The sequence below is a fragment of the Hemitrygon akajei genome, chromosome 19 (genome assembly GCF_048418815.1).
Source record: "Hemitrygon akajei chromosome 19, sHemAka1.3, whole genome shotgun sequence".
In the NCBI taxonomy this organism is placed as follows: domain Eukaryota; kingdom Metazoa; phylum Chordata; class Chondrichthyes; order Myliobatiformes; family Dasyatidae; genus Hemitrygon; species Hemitrygon akajei.
This window is the reverse complement of record NC_133142.1, coordinates 70585429-70605367: the sequence shown is the minus strand read 5'-3', so window position 1 is coordinate 70605367 and position 19939 is coordinate 70585429. Positions and strand designations below refer to the sequence as shown.

The window sequence follows — 19939 nt, the reverse complement described above, 5'->3', positions numbered from 1 at the left end:
TTTGACAAAGCCATGCTGACTATTCCTGATCATATTATGCCTCTCCAAATGTTCATAAATCCTGCCTCTCAGGATCTTCTCCATCAACTTACCAACCACTGAGGTAAGTCTCACTAGTCTATAATTTCCTGGGCTATCTCTACTCCCTTTCTTGAATAAGGGGACAACATTTGCAACCCTCCAATCCTCTGGAACCCCTCCCGTCCCCATTGATGATGCAAAGGTAATCGCCAGAGGCTCAGCAATTTCCTTCCTCTCCTCCCACCATAGCCTGGGGTACATCGCATCCGGTCCCGGTGACTTATCCAACTTGATGCTTTCCAAAAGCTCCAGCACATCCTCTTTCTTAATATCTACATGCTCAAGCTTTTCAGTCTGCTGCAAGTCATCCCTACAATTGCCAAGATCCTTTTCCGTAGTGAATACTGAAGTAAAGTATTCATTAAGTACCTCTGCTATTTCCTCCGGTTCCATACACACTTTCCCACTGTCACACTTGATAGGTTCTATTCTTTCACATCTTATCCTCTTGCTCTTCACATACTTGTAGAATGCCTTGGGGTTTTCCTTAATCCTGCCTGCCAAGGCCTTCTCATGGACCCTTCTGGCTCTCCTAATTTCCTTCTTAAGCTCCTTCCTGTTAGCCTTATAATCTTCTAGATCTCTAATATTACCTAGCTCTCTGAACCTTTTGTAAGCTTTTCTTTTCTTCTTGACTAGATTTATTACAGACTTTGTACACCATGGTTCCTGTACCCTACCATCCTTTCCCTGTCTCATTGGAACATACCTATGCAGAACTCCACACAAATATCCCCTGAACACTTGCCACACTTCTTCCATATTTTTCCCTGAGAACATCTGTTTCCAATGTAAGCCTCCAATTTCCTGCCTGATAGCCTCATAATTCCCCTTACTCCAATTAAATGCTTTTCTAACTTGTCTGTTCCTATCTCTCTCCAATGCTATTGTAAAGGAGATAGAATTATGATCACTATCTCCAAAATGCTCTCCCACTGAGAGATCTGACACCTGACCAGGTTCATTTCCCAATACCAAATCAAGTACAGCCTCTCCTCTTGTAGGCTTACCTACATACTGTGTCAAGAAACCTTCCTGAACACACCTAACAAACTCCACCCCATCTAAACCCCTTGGTCTAGGGAGGTGCAAATAGATATTTGGGAAATTAAAATCTCCCATCACGACAACTCTGTTATTATTACATCTTTCCAGGATCTGTTTCCCTATCTGCTCCTCGATATCCCTGTTACTATTAGGTGGCCTATAAAAAATACCCAGTAAAGTTATTGACCCCTTCCTGTTCCTAACCACAGAGACTCCATAGACAATCCATGGTGTCCACCTTTTTCTGCAGCCGTGACACTATCTCTGATCAACAGTGCCATGCCCCCACCTCTTTTGCCTCCCTCCCTGTCCTTTCTGAAACATCTAAAACCCGGCACTTGAAGTAACCATTCCTGTCCCTGAGCCATCCAAGTCTCTGTAATGGCCACCACATCATAACTCCAAGTACTGATCCACGCCCTAAACTTATCGGCTTTGTTCACAATACTTGTGTTAAAATAGACACACCTCAAACCTTTGGTCTGAGCACATTCCTTCTCTATCACCTGCCTATCCTCTCTCTCACACTGTCTCCAAGCTTTCTCTATTTGTGAGCCAACCTCCTCTTCCCCAGTCTCTTCAGTTCGATTCCCACCCCCCCCCAACAATTCTAGTTTAAACTCTCCCCAGTTGCCTTAGCAAACCTCCCCACCAGGATATTGGTCACCCTGGGATTCAAGTGCAACCCATCCTTTTTGTACAGGTCACACCTGCCCCAAAGGAGGTCCCAATGATCCAGAAATCTGAATCCCTGCCCCCTGCTCCAATCCCTCAGCCACACATTTATCCTCCACCTCATTCTATTCCTATTCTCACTGTCGCGTGGCACAGGCAGTAATCCTGAGATTACCACCTTAGAGGTCCTGCTTCTCAACTTCCTTCCTAACTCCCTGTAGTCTTTTTTCAGGACCTCCTCCCTTTTCCTACCTATGTCGTTGGTATCAATATGTACCACGATGTCTGGCTGTTCTCCCTCCCACTACAGGATATCTTGGACGCGATCTGAAGCATCCCGGACCCTGGCACCTGGGAGGCAAACTACCATCCGAGTTTCTTTCCTGCGTCCACAGAATCGCCTGTCTGACCCTCTAACTATAGAGTACCCTATCACTACTGCCTCCCTCTTCCTTCCCCTACCCTTCTGAGCCGCAGGGCATGGCCACTGTTGCTTCCCCCAGGTAGGCCGTCTCCCCCGAACAATACTCAAACAGGCATTGAAATGCTGCCACATTAGACGTGCTCTGGAGACGGGCTGATTCTAGGCCAGTGCCTGTGACTGAAGCGTCGTGGAAGAACACGGAACCTCAGGAGCAGCAGGTTAACTGCCGGGATTGTGTGCCCGGATACCTGCACCTTTCAGGTGCCAACTACCTGGGTGCAGAGCTCGGAAAAAGCGACGCAACAAACTTTTAACATCATAAATCAGCGAGTTGTTTTGTTATGTCTCCCCTTTCACTGTGAAACAGAAATACCTTTCTCCTTTGTTAGGGAGAGAGAGAGAGAGAGAGAGTGTGGTATGTTGAATTACTGGGTGAACGAGTAGTCTTTGCAGTACTGCAAGTCTGTGTCCTTATTGATGCTTGCTGCATGCTTGAGTACTCAGTGGAGGGTGCTGATGCTTTCTGCTTGTGGGGAAAGGGTTTGTTGCCTTGTTGCTGTTTATGTGTGAGAGGGGGGAACAGGGGGCTTTGAGGTACCAATGTTTTGACTGTCATTCATTCTTTGGGGCACTTCTCTGTTTTTCGGGTGTCTGCGAAGAAAAAGAATTTCAAGATGTATACTGTATACATTTATCTGACATTAAATGTACCTATTGAAACATGATTGGCTGATAAAATATTTGCATAAGCAGTGTATGCATGTACCTAACAAAGTGACCTCTGAATGCTGTATATTATGATGCAGTACAACAATGAAATCAAGAAAATTGATATATTGTGCATGGGTCATACCGACTTAATTGCTGGCATTTAGGGCAGCAATGAAGGTCCTCTATTTCTGGCAGTGTTCAGGGCTTCCTTCATCATGTCAGTAGCTTCCTTTCAGTTTTCACTACTGTATCAATCATATAAATCCTAGGTGGAGACTCGGGAATACTGTCACACTCAGATGTAGAAGGGTTCTTCATTGCTGTTTCCGTAACAGATTTTGTTTCACCAGTCATGGCTCTAGACCTGAGCTGACCACTTGAGCCTGGCAAACCACTGGACCTCTCTTACTCTGGCCTCCACCCTTTCACCTGTCTGGCATGGAGCAAAGCATGAAACCCTGACTGCAGACAGCATAACTCTCTGCAAGTAGGCCTCCAAACCCAAAGACAAGTTTGTGGTCTTCTAGGAGGAAAATTATATTAAATGTATACATATTTATTTTCAGTGTGCATGGTTTTATTTGTAACTGTACATAATTAATTAAATGCCTCATTAATTTATATGGATGAATTCTGTATTTATATTAGATTTTACTTCATTTCCTGTATGTCATAAAACCCACGTACATAGAAGTAAATGTATACAAGATGATATCCTGCATATTAACCCAAGCAACACCAGCTATGGCAGCTCGTAACCAATGAATTTGTAATCCTCCAGTTACATAGTCATTCAGATTTTCTCATACAAGGGTTGTTCCACCTGTAGCTTAGTGGCAGCACTCTTTCCTCAAAGACTGTATGCTCTACCTCAGAAAGCTCAGCACACAGCCACTGCTGAACATCGAGCAGGGAAGCCATGCATTAGGCCAAGCTCTAGACTATCTTCAGGAGAATATAATCTGAAGAGGGGTCCTGTATCCTGTTGCCAAAAGCACTTAGTTTGTTGTTGTCCATAGGGTCTTGCTGTGCATCAATCCTTGTTCCCACATTTTAACAACGGTTTTATTAGATCTAAGCTCACTGACTCCAGTGCTGGCTGCTTGCTGGCTCGTTTTTAACCTGTTACTGCCCACAAAACTCATACAATAATTAACCCATCACTTACTGACTTACATTGGCTTTCTGTCCAGCACCAATTGATTTAGAAATTCTCAGCTTTGTTTTTAGATCTTTCCAATGACTGACCTCTCCCTAGTTCCTTTCGGCCTCTGGGCTCTGTAACCCTGAATGGTTTTCCCCCAACTCATGCACATCAAATGTTGTACATAGTGTAGAAGGACGTTGTAGGCTACAACGGGATATTGATAGAATGCAGAGCTGGGTTGGGAAGTGGCAGATGGAGTTCAATTCACTTAAGGAGGGTGGGCCTGAATGACTTTCTACCATCAAGAGTGTCCTGTCTGGCTGTACCAATGTGTGGTATGGAAGCTGCAAACATTTGGACATCAAGACCCTACAAAAGATAGTAAAAACCACCAAGAAAACCACCAGGGTCTCCCTTGTCCCCCCTCCACCACACAATTTGTGCCATTTACCAGGAGCATGGTTGAGGATCCCTACCAGCCATCCCACAATCTCTTTGACCCACTACCGTCAGGAAGAAGGTAGAGGAGCATCAGGACTAGGACTGCCAGACCGGGTAACAGCTTCTCCCTCAGACTGTGAGACTAATGAATACCCTGTCACCACCGAGGTCTCGTCACTAGGACAGCCAGCTGCTTACTGTTCACCTGTGCTCCACACCACATGCATTTTGAATTATATTTTACTAACTTTTTTGTGGTAATATTTATATACTGTGGGTTTTATATTTGTTTTGTGGGTGCATTGTGGTCTGGAAGAATGTTATTTCATTTGATTGTATAAATATACACTCAGATGACAAAAAACTTGAACTTAATGGCAGGATTATTAGCAGTGTGGAGGAATAAAGAGATCTTGGGGTTTATGTCCATAGATCCCTCAAAGTTGCAGAGTAAGTCGACTGAATGGTGTGTTGGCTCTCATTAGTCGGGGGATTGAGTTCAAGAGATGTGAGATAAGTCTTGTTTTACAGAGAGTGGTCGGTTTGACGAATACACTGCCAGTTGTGATGGTAGAGGCAGTTGCACTAGGGTTATTTAAGAGACTCCTAGATAGGTACATGGATGATAGAAAGTGGGCTATGTGGGAGGGAAGGGTTAGATTAATCTTCGAGTATGTTAAATGATTGGCACAACATTGTGGCCCAAAAGGCCTGTAGTTTGCTGTAGTGTTCTGTGTTCTGTCTTGCAATGGCTCCAGTTGCATTGGCTACTGACAGAACTTTATGTCAGCAATCAGAAAAAGAACACAAACTAATTTTATCTCATATAGTCCAGGCCATCTGAGATCAATTGCATATGTTTTGCAAACAGTGACCATTGTTGTATGCAACTCCCGGGATTCATTAAGCTAGAACTTTCTGCAATAAAAGTAAAGCCATTCCCTGTTGCTGTCCAACATTAGAAGCTGAATAAAGCTCCCTCTTCTTTTCAGTTTTACCTTCCATGGTACAAGTGCTGCCTCCTCCTAACAGATGGTTCTGGGGGTGGGGTGTATCACCAAGATACAAGTAAAATACCAAGGATGGTAGTCTGAAATACTAACAGAAAAATGTTAGAAATACTACACAAATCACACTGAATTGATGGAGATGGAAACATTTCAGGTTCCATCAGAACACATAATTATTATTTATCTCCAGAGATATTGCCTGATTGGTTAAACATTTCCAGCTTACATACAAATTGAGACAATGAGTTGACTGAAAGTGCCGAGATCCCTCAGCAGGTCAGACAGTATTAGTGTAAAGAGAAAAAGAGCTGATACTTCAGGCTGAATAATCTGTGTTGATCTGATAAAAGGCCTGGCCTGAAATGTGAACTCTGTTTCTCTTCCAGCCTGACCCAGCACTCTGGCTTCTTCCTTTTCCCTTCCCAGTCCTGATGAAAGGACTCGGTCCAAAACATTGCGAATTTGTAGATGCTGCCTGATCTGCTGAGTACTTCCAGCATTTTGTGTGTGTTGCTCTGCATTTCCACCATCTATGGACTTTCCGTTCTTATTTCAGATTTCCAGTGTGGCAGTTTTTAGACTTTGGGCTTTCAACAAGAATGGTTGAGTGTGAGCCGTTTGTAATGGACTGCAATTGCAAAGGTTGCAGTATTGGAGTAGTAACTAATCTCCCCATGCCTGAAGCAAGGGCAAAACTTTCTCTTCTGACTACAATTAGAACGGGACATAAGATGATCTGAATGATCAATTGGCCATTACCTTCACAAAAAAATGAAAGGTTTCTCATCTTGCAATGAATCTAATCTGCCATTGTAATTTGAGCAAATAACAATGTTGCCCAGTAACCCACATTGATGTATTGACAGTTGCAGCTGTAACTAATCACCTCATGTTAAAATAAACTCTCCAGTCCCTTTTATTTTGTCACAGATTGCACAAGACATTAACATAGCTATTTTTATCTTTTCTGACAAAAACTAATGCAAAATGTAATGTTGTACTTACCAAAAAGGATGCAGGGAATTTCTGGGAGAGTAATGAGAATGTGCGTAGAAAGAAAAAGAGAAGTATTAATATAGGTTTAATGTAACTTGGCAGTTGATGAGCGGTGTGGAATCCCTGGATTGAAAAGTCTGTTTAGTGCTGACTCCGTGAGAGCTAGATATGAGGCAGAAAGGTCAGATTTAGAATCAGGTTTATTATCACTGTCTTATACAACATGGAATTTGTTGTTTTGTGGCAGCAGTACAAAGATAAAATTTCTATAAATTACAATATGAATAAATATCACAAAAAAAGGTATAATAAGGAGGTGTCCATGGACTGATGGCAAAGGGGAAGAATCATTGAGTGTGGGTCTTCAGGCTCCTGTGTCTTCTCCCTGATGTTAGTAATGAAAAGAGGGCATAGCGCAGACAGTGAAGGTCCTTGGCGATAGATGCTGACTTCTTGAGACATTGCCTCTTGAAGATGTCCTCAATGAATAGAAGGGCTGAAAATTTGATTTTTATTTTGGAAGTGGATGTGGAAGAAGTATCATAAAACCACACAATGATGCAGCACAAAAAGAAACCTTTACCTTATCTATATTTACTTCAAATCCATTACTAAGTTCAAAACGATTATTGCACCTTGCACTCAATAGAATTGCAGAGCTGTAGGGCGTGGGTCTCAATGTGAGCCATATGGCCTCCCCAGATTGATTAATGGATTCTTTGGGGAGAATGTGAATGGTCATTGTGAGAACGTCTTCTTGAGCTTCAGGGTCAAACAGCTCAAACAAAATTCAAACACAGCAAGTAACATTTCTGGATAACAAGTTACATTCAAAATAAATTTTCACAGCTCTGCCGCATGCTCAGATGCAGCGGTTTCCATGGGGCCAACCAAAGGTGTTGTTGTCTTTGTTAAATGTATCGCTTACACTTGCAAGACCCTGTTAAACATTAAGAACTTAAAGTACTGCAGGTCTACCCCATCAGCAAGTGGATCGTTGGCAGAGAAACAGAGGAGTGAGACTGGGTGCAGACCGTGTTGCTGCCAGCTACAGAGAGGCGTTGGAATCAGTGTGTGAAGGCGGTGCGCAGTCTAACAGCGAATGCTTCTCACTTTTCTTATGATTGCAAGACCCTGTTGGACATTTGTAATGTGGAATGCTGCAATCCGTTCACTGGATCATTGGTGGGGGAGCTGTGTGACCTCGGTCAGAGCAGAGACTGGGCTGTGTCGCCTGCATGCACCCATCCAGGCGAGGGGCATCTGAGTCGCAGATGGCACGGCGCTGCCCTCCAGTATTCGCTTGGCAGAAGACTAGTCCACAAGCCACATTGCTGCCCGTCTGCAGCCACCCAGGAGGGAGGTGTGGACCCATCGCTGGATGTAGTGTGGCACGGCCTCCGTGCTGGCACTGGTACTGCCCTTGAGTGTTCACTCAACAGAAGGCAAGTTACACTGTGTGAGACTGCAGACTGCTGCAACATTAATGAACTCAAGGAATTGGACTATATTTCTTGTGTGACTGTGTTTTACTGCTATCTTATATGTGCCTTGTGCTGGGGTACAACTGTTGGTATTGTCTTTTCCGCTTTGGCCCCAGAGTAACATTGTTGTATTTGACTGTATTCATGGATATTCATGTATGGGTGAATGACAATTAAACTCACACTTGAACTTGAGAAAGCAACATAGTTTTTAATTGGATTTCTCATCTCTTATTTGGTTGAATGTGCTTTTGGTCAAGCTCTTTACCTGCTTTCAAAAGATGTAGATGTTGTGAAAAGAGGTGATCTTCGATGTGCAATCAGATACAGTATTCAAAAACTCGCTAGTTTGCATCAGTTGCCAGGATCTCACCAAATACGCTAAATAACAATATAAGTGCTTCTTTGTTGCTGGTTTACAAATATTATATATATCATAAATAAAATATCCTATTCAGAGCTTTGAAATTGTTTATTTTTTCAGGTAAACCTGTAACATTATATTTAACATATAATAATACCTACAACCTGCTAAATATAAATATTGACTTATATTAGAACAATTAGCACAGCTGACCTGAAAAATTGTTAGCAACTAACGTAAACTATGGAGGGTGGTGGCCATAGAGGTAAATGGAAATCACGAACAGAGGAAGGTTGAGAACTGCTACAATGGAGCATAGAGACAGGCCCTTTAGCTCACAGTGCTAATCATGTGTATCTGTACTGATCCCACTTTCCTGAATTAGTTCCTTATTCCTCGGCTCCTTGCACATTCTGGTGCCTGTCCAGATGCCTCTTACGTGTTATTACTGCTTCTGTCACCACCACTTCATTCCAGATACACCTCCTCCGTCTCATATAAAACTATACCTTCTAGTTTTAAACACCCCCTACCACGGGAAAGAGGTGGTAGGTACCTACCCTCTCTAGGCCTCTATCATGTCATCTCTTGGCCTCCTTTCCTCCAGAGAAAACAAACCAAGCTTCTCCAATAAGATCAACACCTTTTATGCACACATTAAAAGGGAGAATACAACTACATCTGCATGAATCCCTGCAGAGCATCTTTCAAGAGGGTGAACTCTTGCAAGGCAGCAGGCCCTGCTAGAGCTCTGAAAACCTGTGCCAACCAAGGAGTGCTCAGGGACATCCTCAGTCTCTCACTGCTGCAGTCAGAGGTTCCCACCCACTTCACAAAGGCAAGAATCATACCATTGCCCCAGAAGAGCAGGGTGAGCTGCCTCCCTATGGCTATCACCCCCTGGCACTCATATCACTTGTGATGAAGTGCTTTGAGAGGTTGGCCATGGCTACAATTAACTCGTGCCTAAGCAAGGGCCTGGATCGGCTGCAATTAGGCCATTGCTATAATAGGTCTACAGCAGATGCAATCTCACTGGGTCTCCACTCGGCCTTGGTTCAGCTGAACAATCATAATGCCTATGTCTGACTGCTGTTTATTGTCTACAGCTCAGCATTCAACACCATCATACCCTCAGTTCTAACCAACAAGCTCTAAAACTTGGGCCTCTGTTCCTCCCTCTGCAACTGGATCCTTGGCTTCCACACTGGGAGACCACAGTACATGCAGATCAGAAATAACATCTCCTCCTTGCTGATAATCATCACTGGTGCACCTTAAGGATGCATGCTTAGCCCACTGCTCTACTCTCTCCACAACTACTGTGTGGCTAGGCACAGCTCAAACACCATCTATAAATTTGCCAATGACAGAACTATTGTTTGCAGATGGTGATGAGGTGGTGTACAGGAGTGAGATAGATCAGCTGGTTGAGTGGTGTTGCAGCAATAACTTGGCACTCAATGTCAGTAAGACCAAGAAACTGATTGTGGACTTCAGGAAGGGGAAGTCTACGGAACACATACCAGTCCGCAGGGAGGGATCAGAAGTGGAAATTTCATCAGGAGTTTGAGAAGAATTGGCAAATCACCAAAGATACTTGCAAATTTCTCTCGACATATGTTGAGAAGCATTCTAAGTGGTTGTATGACCATCTGGTATGGAGGGGCCACTGTAAGAGCCACAGAAGGTTGTAAACTCAGTCATCTCCATCATAGACACCAGCCTCTCCAGAATCTGGGACACCTTCAAAAGGCGATGAATCAAAAAGGTGGCATCCATCATTAAGGACCCCCGTCACCCAGGGGGTGCCTCTTCTTATTACTGCCATCAGGGAGGGGGTACAGGAGCTGGAGGACACACACTCAGTGTTTCAGGAACAGCTTCTTTCCCCTCTGTCATCAGATTTCTGAATGGACAATGAACCCATAAACACTACTTTGGTACTTTTTCCCTCTTTTTTTCAGTACTTAATTATTTTTAATATATACAGTACTTCATATTATAATGTATAGCTTTATTATGTAGTGCAGTGTACTGCTGCCGTGAAACAACAAATTTCATTACATGTGCCAGTGATAGTAGACCCGATTCTGATTCTGACAATCTTGCCTGATAACTTAAGTCCTCCAAACCAGACAATACCCTTGTTAATATTTTAGCCTCTCCAACTTAATCAAATCCTTCCTATAGTGTGGCAAATAGAACTACACACTGTACTCCAAGTACAGCAAAACCAAACTTCTGCGCAACTGTCTCAGTACGTGTAATCCTGTAGGGTAACATATGCATTAATCACAACCACCAACATTGAGTTGGGTTTCACTTTTAAGAAGCTGGTCTGACATGATGACATAATGATGTGAAGCTTTAACTGTGCTTTACATTCTGTGGTTGCTCTGCCATTTTATTTATGAAAACCTACATTGGTGACCCTGATGCTTCAGGATGATTCCAGAGTTATTCAACATGTCATCCACCGCTTTGAAAGTGTGGGAGTTTCGTGAGCAAAATGCCGTCACTTGGTCTGTACAAGCTGAGGCCCAATATCTACAGCAAGAAATCTCTGCTGATGCCACCAGATATTACTACGTAGTAGCATCACTCTGTAGTTTAACGGCAGCAAGAGTGGTGTTTCTACTTGAGCACAATAAATACAGCATGCTAAAAACTCACCAACTACAGACTTTTGGTCTGTCGCCAAACCATTGCTCTTCTTGCCCACCCTGGGGGATGCTAAGCTGTCAGAGCTAATGGACCACATGCTGTCTCTCCTGGGAAATCACCATCCCCCTTTTATCTTTAAAGAACTCTTCACGCAGCAAATGCCTGATCATGTTTGCATAGCCTTTGCTAATGCATCCGTGAAGGACCATGAGGGAGCTTGCTAAAATGGCTGATCGTCTACACTCAGCCAGACAGAGGTGCATAATTCCTCTGCCTTTCTGCCTTTATAAGCCTGGTCAGCAGGTCCTCCAAAACGCTGCAAAACAGACAATGCTGGGTCTGTCCTTTTACCATGCTGACTTTGGTACAAACACCAGGAAGTGCAGACTGTATTGCAGCTTTAACAGTGCCAGCACATTGGGACATCGGAGATCTGTGAACACTGTGAGTTCCAGCTACCAGGATCATCTACTGTTCATTACAGACACTCTTTCAGGGTGATGCTTCCTATGTGACACGGGTGCCTCCAGCATCGCCTATTGACGAGAAGGCAAAGAGTGACGAAACCTCGGTGGAGGCCACCAAGGGCAGCAGGATCCAGACTTGTGGGGCATGTTGGGTGATGCTCTGTATCCGTGGGCAACGTTACACATGGGACTTCGTCCTAGTTAAAGTGGCTGGACCTCTGCTCAGTGCACACATTCTCAACTACAGTCACAAATCATGGGGGTCCAGCACATTTGCACAACTGGCCCGCCTGTCCATGTTTACGTGTGTAGACTGGACCCAAAAAAACCCGGCAATACGAAGGCTGAGTTTGCCATCGTGAAAAGGCTGGCATTGTACACCCGTCAAATAGCCTCCATATGGTCTCCAAGTCTGATGGTGGTTGCTGCCCATGTGGCAATTATTGACACCTTAACTAGACCACCACCCCCAATCGTTGCCGAGTCCCATTCATCCAAGATTTTTCAGCATGTTTACCCGTAAGTTAATTTTTTTCTAAAGCGTCGACTTAGTCAGACGCCTGTGTGCTCAGAGGATACTTCCAAGACGGCTGTGATAACCCTCTTTGGCCTCTGAGTTTCTGCACAAGGCGTTTGGGCTGAAAAATGCAGCACAGACTTTCCAATGGCTGATGGGCTCTGCATTAACAGACTGAGATTTTCTTTTTGTTTACCTGATCACATACTTGTTGCCAGTGCATCCAATTCTGAACACACCTCTGCACACTTTGAGTGCTTAAGCCAACACGGGTTGGTTATTATCTGCTAAATGCTAGTCTGGGTTGCCAACCATTGACTTTCATGCAGAAGATGCAAAACCTCTTCCATAGATGTCTCCACTATTATGGATTCCCACTACCCCGCATTACTAACAGACCACAGGAGTTTTTAGATATGGTGAAGTTCTATCACCGCTTCATTGTATGAGCTGCTGAACTTATGCTTCCCCTGTATAGTGTGCTTAATGGCAATACCCCTAATCACGTGCTAGACGTGACCAGGGCATTTGTTGACACCAAATGAGCTCTTTGCAATGCAATCCTACTGGCACAACCGTAGCCATTACGACTGATGCTTCAGACTCTGATGTGGGCACTGCGCACCAACAGTTGGCCGAAGGTATGTGGCAACTGCTCACCTTCTTCAGCCGGCAGCTCTGTGCCCCAGAGACAAAGTACAGCACATTTGACCGTGAGCTTCTTGATCTCTATCTAGCTGTCTACCATTTTCCCATTTTCATTTTTTACTGGAGGGTTGCCATTTTCCAGCGTTCGTTGGCCACAAACCCGTCGTGCACGTGATGGCCAAAATATCAGTCCCTTGGTCTGCACGGCAGCAACACCACCTCAGAGTTCTCAGCTGCCATACAACCCATCAAGGGGAAAAACAATGCTGTGGCGATTGCCTCTCACGGCCAGCCATAGAGTCCGTACACACAGGGGTTTACTATGCCGACCACGCTACTAAGCCCGTAGTCCAGGCTTACCGAACAGCAGTTGCAGTTGCCTTACATCAAGTCTGGGGAAGCTGGGTTTCTCTTCTTTGCCGTGTCTCAGCTGGTCACCTTCGCCCCATAATGCCCACGAACCAGAGGTGGACTGTTTTTGACTCCATACATGGCCTCTCGCATCCGGGCCAGAACGACTCCCAGAAACTGGTTGCACTAAAGTTTGTATGGTGTGGCCTTAAAAGGACACGTGTGGTTGAAGTGCAGCCTGCGGGGAGAGCCATTAACCGTCATGTTCATTCCAGCACCATTGGCAGCTTTTCAGATCACTGCAGACAGTTTGACCTCGTCAATGTGGACCCAGTTGGTCCTCTTTCTGCCTCCTGTGGTTTCATACACCTCCACACTGTGGTGGCCAGAGTCTGTCCCTCTAGCATCAGCAACGGTGATAGACGTGGCTCGGGCATTTGGCATTGCTCAGATTGGCACCCCATCTGATATTTCTTCTGACCACTGGCACAATTCACACCAGACCTAGGGGCTGCAATGGTCCGGAACCTCTGTGTTCGGATATGTCACACCATGGCATATCATCCGCAGTCCATTAGCCCATGCGAGCTGTTTCACCGCTCCTTAAAGGCTGTTCTGAGAGCTTCCCTGAATGATGAGTGTTGGATCCTGCTGGGGCTCAGAATGGCTCCAAACAAGGACCTGCAGCAGCCTGAGGCCGAATGGGCAGCCATGAGTGCCAGCTGCTTTTATTCCTGACGCCATGACCCTCTGGTCAGCCTCAGCAGTAAATTCAATTACTTTGCACCCATTCCTACCTCTCATTATGGCTTACAACACTCCTGGATTCCTGTTGGCCTACATTATTCCTTGTTCCTTTTTGTCCGCCATGATGCACACCAACATCCCCTTAAGCCCTCTTACGATGGCCTGTACCGCATTTTGGAATGGAGAGAAAAGACTCTCATCATTAGATAAGTGGGATAAACCTGAATGCACTTAATTCACAACCACCAACATTAAGTTGGGGTTCCTTTAAGAGGTCTGATGTAATGCTGTGAAGTTTTTTTTAAAACGGCACTTTATATTTTGTGTTTGGTTGATAATAAAGGTGTTTCCCTTAAGCTTAAAATGGCTCTGCCATTTGATTAACAGAAACCTACATTTTCCTTTCACTGTATAATTGGTTTAGTAACTTAATAGAGATATGTTCCAATTAAAGCTGCTCTTAATTTTATTTTTAAAAACAATTTTCTACTACACACGTGGTGACAATTCCTTAACCGACCTTTTTTTGCTAAAGATGAATCCATAAATATTGCAATGTATGTTGATATGAAGTCACATTGATTATAAAGATATCTTCTTTAAAAAGTGGTTTAATAATGGATCTTTATGTTCACTAAATATAGATTGCAAAATAAGACTTAATAACCAGGAGCTGAAACTCATACATTTTAATGTTGACTAATACGGCTTGGTACTTTGACCTTGATGAATCTTGTGAGCAATATGCCTGTAAGGAGGCAGTAAGTCTAGTTGATTATAGATCATCCAATTACAGATGCTTCTAACTGATTCTAATGGAGAGAATTGGATGTGATATGCAGCCTGGGGTGCCTTCCATCTTAGCCTTAAAAACAGTTAACTAATATATATATATGTGTGTGTGTATATATATTTCAAGTTCATTGTCATCTGGCTGGACATCTTTACAAACAACTGTTAACAACATTCCTCCAGACCAAGGTGCACCCACCAGACATAAATCACACACAGCACATAAAACAACATATTACCGCAAAAAAGTTAATAAAATTTAATTGAAAATGTAAGTGACGTGCCTTGGCCCAGGTGAACAGTAATCAACTCACTGTCCAAGTAATGAGACCTCAGCGATGGCAGTACATTCATTAGACTCACAGCCTGGGTGAAGAAGCTGTTACCCAATCTGGCAGAACTCAAAATCAGAGTCAGGTTTATTATCACCGGCATGTGACGTGAAATTTGTTAACTTAGCAGCAGCAGTTCAATGTAATACATACTCTAGCAGAGAGAGAGAAAAAAATAATAAATAAAACATAATAATAAACAAATAAATCAATTACTTGTATTGAATAGATTTTAGAAAAACGTACAAGAAACAGTAATACTGTATTTTTTTTAAAAAGTGAGGTAACGTCCAAAGCTTCAAGGTCCATTTACAAATTGGATGGCAGAGGGGAAGAAGCTGTTTCTGAATCACTGAGTGCGTCTTCAGGCTTCTGTACCTCCTACCTAATGGTGACAGTGAGAAAGGGGCATGCCCTGGGTGCTGGAGGTCCTTAATAATGGACGCTGCCTTTCTGAGACACCGCTCCCTAAAGATGTCCTGGGTACTTTGTAGGCTGGTGCCCAAGATGGAGCTGACTAGATTTACATCCTCCTGCAGCTTCTTTCGGTCCTGTGCAGTAGCCTCTCCATACCGGACAGTGATGCAGCCTGTTAGAATGCTCTCCACGGTACATCTATAAAAGTTTTTGAGTGTATTTGTTGACATGTCAAATCTCTTCAAACTCCTATAAAGCATAGCCGCTTTATTGCCTTCTTTAAAACTACATCAATATGCTGGGACCAGGTTAGATCCTCAGAGATCTTGACACCCAGGAACTTGAAGCTGCTCACTCTCTCCACTTTTGATCACCTTATGAGGATCGGTATGTGTTCCTTTGTCTTACCCTTCCTGAAGTCCACAATCAGCTCTTTCATCTTACTGACGTTGAGTGCCAGGTTGTTGCTGTGGCACCATTCCACTAGTTGGCATATCTCACTCCTCTACACCCTCTGGTCACCACCTGAAATTCTACCAACAATGGTTGTATCATCAGCAAATTTGGAGATGGTATTTGAGCTATGCCTAGCCACACAGTCATGTGTATACAGAGAGTAGAGCAGTGGGCTAAGCCCTGAGGTGCACCAGTGTTGATTGTCAGCGAGGAGGATATGTTATCACCAATCTGTACAGACTGTGGTCTTCCGGTTAGGAAGTCGAGGATCCGATTGCAGAGGGAGGTACAGAGGCCCAGGTTCTGCTACTTCTCAATCAGGATTGTGGGAATGATGGTATTAAATGCTGAGCTATAGTTGATGAACAGCATCCTGACAGAGGTGCTTGTGTTGTCCAGGTGGTCTAGAGCCATGTGCAGAGCCATTGAGATTGTGTCTGCTGTTGACCTAGTGTGGCAATAGGCAAATTGCAATGGGTCCAGGTCCTTGCTGAGGCAGTTGTTCAGTCTAGTCATAACCAACCATAACCAGTACTGGTCCTGATGCTTCTGTACTTTCTTCATGACTGTAGTAGGTCAAAGAGATTGTGGGATGGGTGGTGGGGAGCCAGAACAATTCCCTTGTATACACTGCTCCCAGTAAATGTCAAATAGGGAGAGGGAGACTGCTGTGATTCTCTCAGTGATTTTTACTGTCCTCAGTAAGGTCCAATGCCCTGCTGCTTCCGTCCCACACAAAAATGCAGCCAGACAGGTCAGTCTCAATGGTACTGCTGTAGAAAATTGTTAGAATGGGGGCAGGGAACCTTGCACACCTCAGTTTCCTCAAAGTATAGACACCTCTGTGCCTTCTTGACCAAATGAGGTGGTGTTTTGGGTCAAGGTTTCATTGTCCATTAAGTGGACATGAAGAAACTTTGTGCTTTTCACTCTCTCCAATGCAGAGGCATTAATGTGCAATGGAGAGTGGTCAGCCTATGCCTTCTTGTAGTCCACAATCATCTCGTCTTCTCACACCATTCAACAAGCCTCTCTACCTCCTCTCTCTATGCTGACGCATTACCGCTGTTGATGAGGCAAACTGCTGTCATATCGTCAGTGAACTTGATGATGTGGTTTGAGCTGGATCTGGCAGTGCAGGCATGAGTCAGTGGTGTCGAACTGCAGCAGCATGAGCACACACACTAGTGATGGAGCTTGAGATGTTGTTGCCAACTCAGACTGACTGGGATTTTTCCATCAAGAATTCCAAGACCCAGTTACAGAGAGGTGTCGAACTGCAGCAGCATGAGCACACACACTGGTGCGGACACTAGTAATGGAGCTTGAGATGTTGTTGCCAACTCAGACCGACTGGGATTTTTCCATCAAGAATTCCAAGACCCAGTTACAGAGAGGTGTCGAGTCCCATTGAGGACAGTTTACCCACCAGCCTCTGGGGGTGATCATGTTAAATGCCAAGTTGAAGTTAATGAACAACATCCTAGCGTATGAAGCATTATTTTTTAGGTGGGACAGGACAGAGTGCAGAGCTGAGGTTACGGCATCATATGCTTATTAGCGTGATTTTAGACATAAATGGCAAATAGTTCACACAAACAGAGAAAGGGTTAAATTGAATAGCCACAGATCATAGTGATCACAGGTGGCGCAGCTGTTAACACAGTTTATGACATTCTCTGGGCCATGAAGAATTCTTGGCCTGTGGGAAGATGAAAGGCTTCTCTGTTTGTTATTGTAAGTGTGAATATTAGAGTGTAGCCAAACTGGATAGAAATAAACAAGGGAAAGCTCAGCATGTCCAACTGGAAAAGATAAGACATTATGAGTTACTGAACCAGGGATGGAGTACATGTATGAATCCAAATAGATACCAAACAGACAGGACTTGGTATATATTGCATCTGTAGTCTGCTTTCAAGCTAATACTCTGTACTTAGTGTATAATTTGCTAAACACTTTGAAGATTTCCTTACTAACACAACATTACATTGAATGAATTGAGCAAGAAAATTCTGGGTTCTTAAATCACTCAATAACAACAAAAGCTTTTCTTTAGAAAAAAAAGACAACGGAAAAGCAGGATAGAAGTCCTCGTCCACTATTTTCTGCCTTCAGCGTTCTTGGACTCTGCAAAGTACAGAGGTGTTGAGTATGTTTCTCCATGAGGGGAAAATGCATCCACTTCAGGTTAGCATTAACAGAACTGCAGCATGCAGTTAATGATAGGAAGTTAAAAACCCTAACGCAACATAATAATGTGCACTGAGTCACCTATCCGCACACAAGTACTAGAGGTGAAGTTTTCCTGTAATGAAAATACAGACCTCATCTAGACAAGATGACAGTTTGCAGGAGCCTGCTGGCTACTGTAAAAAGTATTTTGAACTCAAGGTGCAAGGTAAAGAATGAGGTAGGTGAGGTTCTGTTGTGGTTTGCTCGGGTTTTCCTTAGACCAGGGTTCTTAACCTGGTTCCATGGACCCCTTGTTTAATGATAAGGGCTCATGCATAAAAAAGGTTGGGAACCCCTGCCTTTGAGGATTGGATTGATGCTGGCATATTCTCACCAACTACTTTGAAATGAGTAACATAGGACAAAACATTCTCTCTCTTTTACAATCCTTCATTGGTTTAAATTGCTGAGCTGCTACTCGTGCCTCTCGGCCTCATCATTTCTTTCCATCTTCATTTTCCTTTCATTATCAGGAATTTTTCTCTTTCTTCTAGCCCTGTGAGCAGTCTCTGTAAAGCTGACTTCAAGCAATGAATAAAGTGAAACATATTCATAGATGAAGAGACTTTCTCTTTGTGTGACAGGCTCCTTTATACTGCAAGCATCACCTAAATGGATTGTGTACTGAATAAGTCCATTAGTGAATTTATTAAGCCTTCAAAAACAGCAATCTTGCTGTTGGTGTAGTTCTTGCTACCTGCCATATCATCAAATAAAAGCACAAGCAAGAGACGCAAAGATAGTCTCTACTCCTCCTCCCAATTACCTATGAAGCTCTTTCTGTAAGGTTCTCTGCTCATGCAACTTTCTAGAATGTTCTAGCCTCCTTTTCAGCCTTTTCATTTTCTCAGACTTCAGGATTTTACACACCAAATACTTTGTACTTAACTTGAGACTGCAAGGCAGGTCAGCAAATGACTGCAGTTCACTCACAAGGTTCGAAAAATCCTTCAGCATTTGAAATTTAGGGATCTTGTCAAAAATTTCTGGAATATCTTCTTTGCTACATAGTCCATTAAAATAAATAATATTGTAATCCTTAATTCTCCTATTTCTTGAAATGTCATTATAAATGCAAGCCAGTGAGGTGTCGAAAAGGTCATGGACATCGTCGTGATTGAGTCGAGACATTGGCTCCAACATGTTCCACTGTTTGTACATTTCCTGGCTTTTCCTTGACCAAATGATTATTATCTTTCCTTCTTCGGTCTCCACAAGTTCCCTCTTGCTGTAAAGCCAAGCTACAATGCCAATTTCTGCCACACTGCCACTGTCCCATAGGTCAAGGATAACATTGTAGTCCAATTCATTCTTCAGAATATCAGCAAAGGCGCAGACCAACGTCTTGTGTTCCTCAGAGTCTGGCGAGTACAGCAGCAACACTGTTCTGCTCCACACAGGCACTGCAGGGATCGAACAGAGAGAGGGACTTGGGATCAGACTGCAATGACTGAATGAAATTAACTTATTTCAGTCAGTATAAACATAACAAAAAGCATCATTTACAATGATGATTTCATAACGATGAATTCATAGGACAAAATTACAACAAAAAACATAGACTTCTGAAATTCATGGCCCAAAAAGGTTACTGGAAGGCAATTCAATAGTAAGCCCTAAGCAGAATTGGATTTACCCTCAAAAACAAGAAATTTTTACACTCCAATAAGAATATGGTTGTGCAGCAGTTAGCAATTGGAAGATGAAGATTCAGTTACTGTTGCTGTCTGTAAGGAGTTTGACCGTTCTCCCTGTGACTGTGTGGGTTTCCTCTGGATGCTCCTGTTTCCTCTCACGTTCCAAAAAGATGGGAGTGGCGGCACTTGCCGGTGCTGTGTTGGTCATTGATACAAACAACCCATTTCACTGTGGCAAATACATCAATTTTTGAGCATGAGGAGGAATGAGGGCTGCAAAACTAATTTGATTG

General features: G+C 43.6%; 1 protein-coding gene and 1 long non-coding RNA gene across 3 annotated transcripts in view; one reads left to right on the top strand and one right to left on the bottom strand.

Annotated features, from left to right (window-relative positions):
- LOC140742050 (uncharacterized) overlaps window positions 1-19939 on the top strand; it is an 80170-nt gene that overhangs the window by 20477 nt on the left and 39754 nt on the right. The window lies entirely within an intron of this gene.
- Window positions 14226-19939, bottom strand: part of LOC140742049 (interleukin-17 receptor E-like) — a 98266-nt gene continuing 92552 nt past the window's right edge. Inside the window, exon 16 of the mRNA XM_073072778.1 lies at window positions 14226-19412. Coding sequence (XP_072928879.1) covers window positions 18772-19412 — 641 coding nt within the window. The 3' untranslated portion in view covers window positions 14226-18771. The remainder of the gene's footprint in view (window positions 19413-19939) is intronic.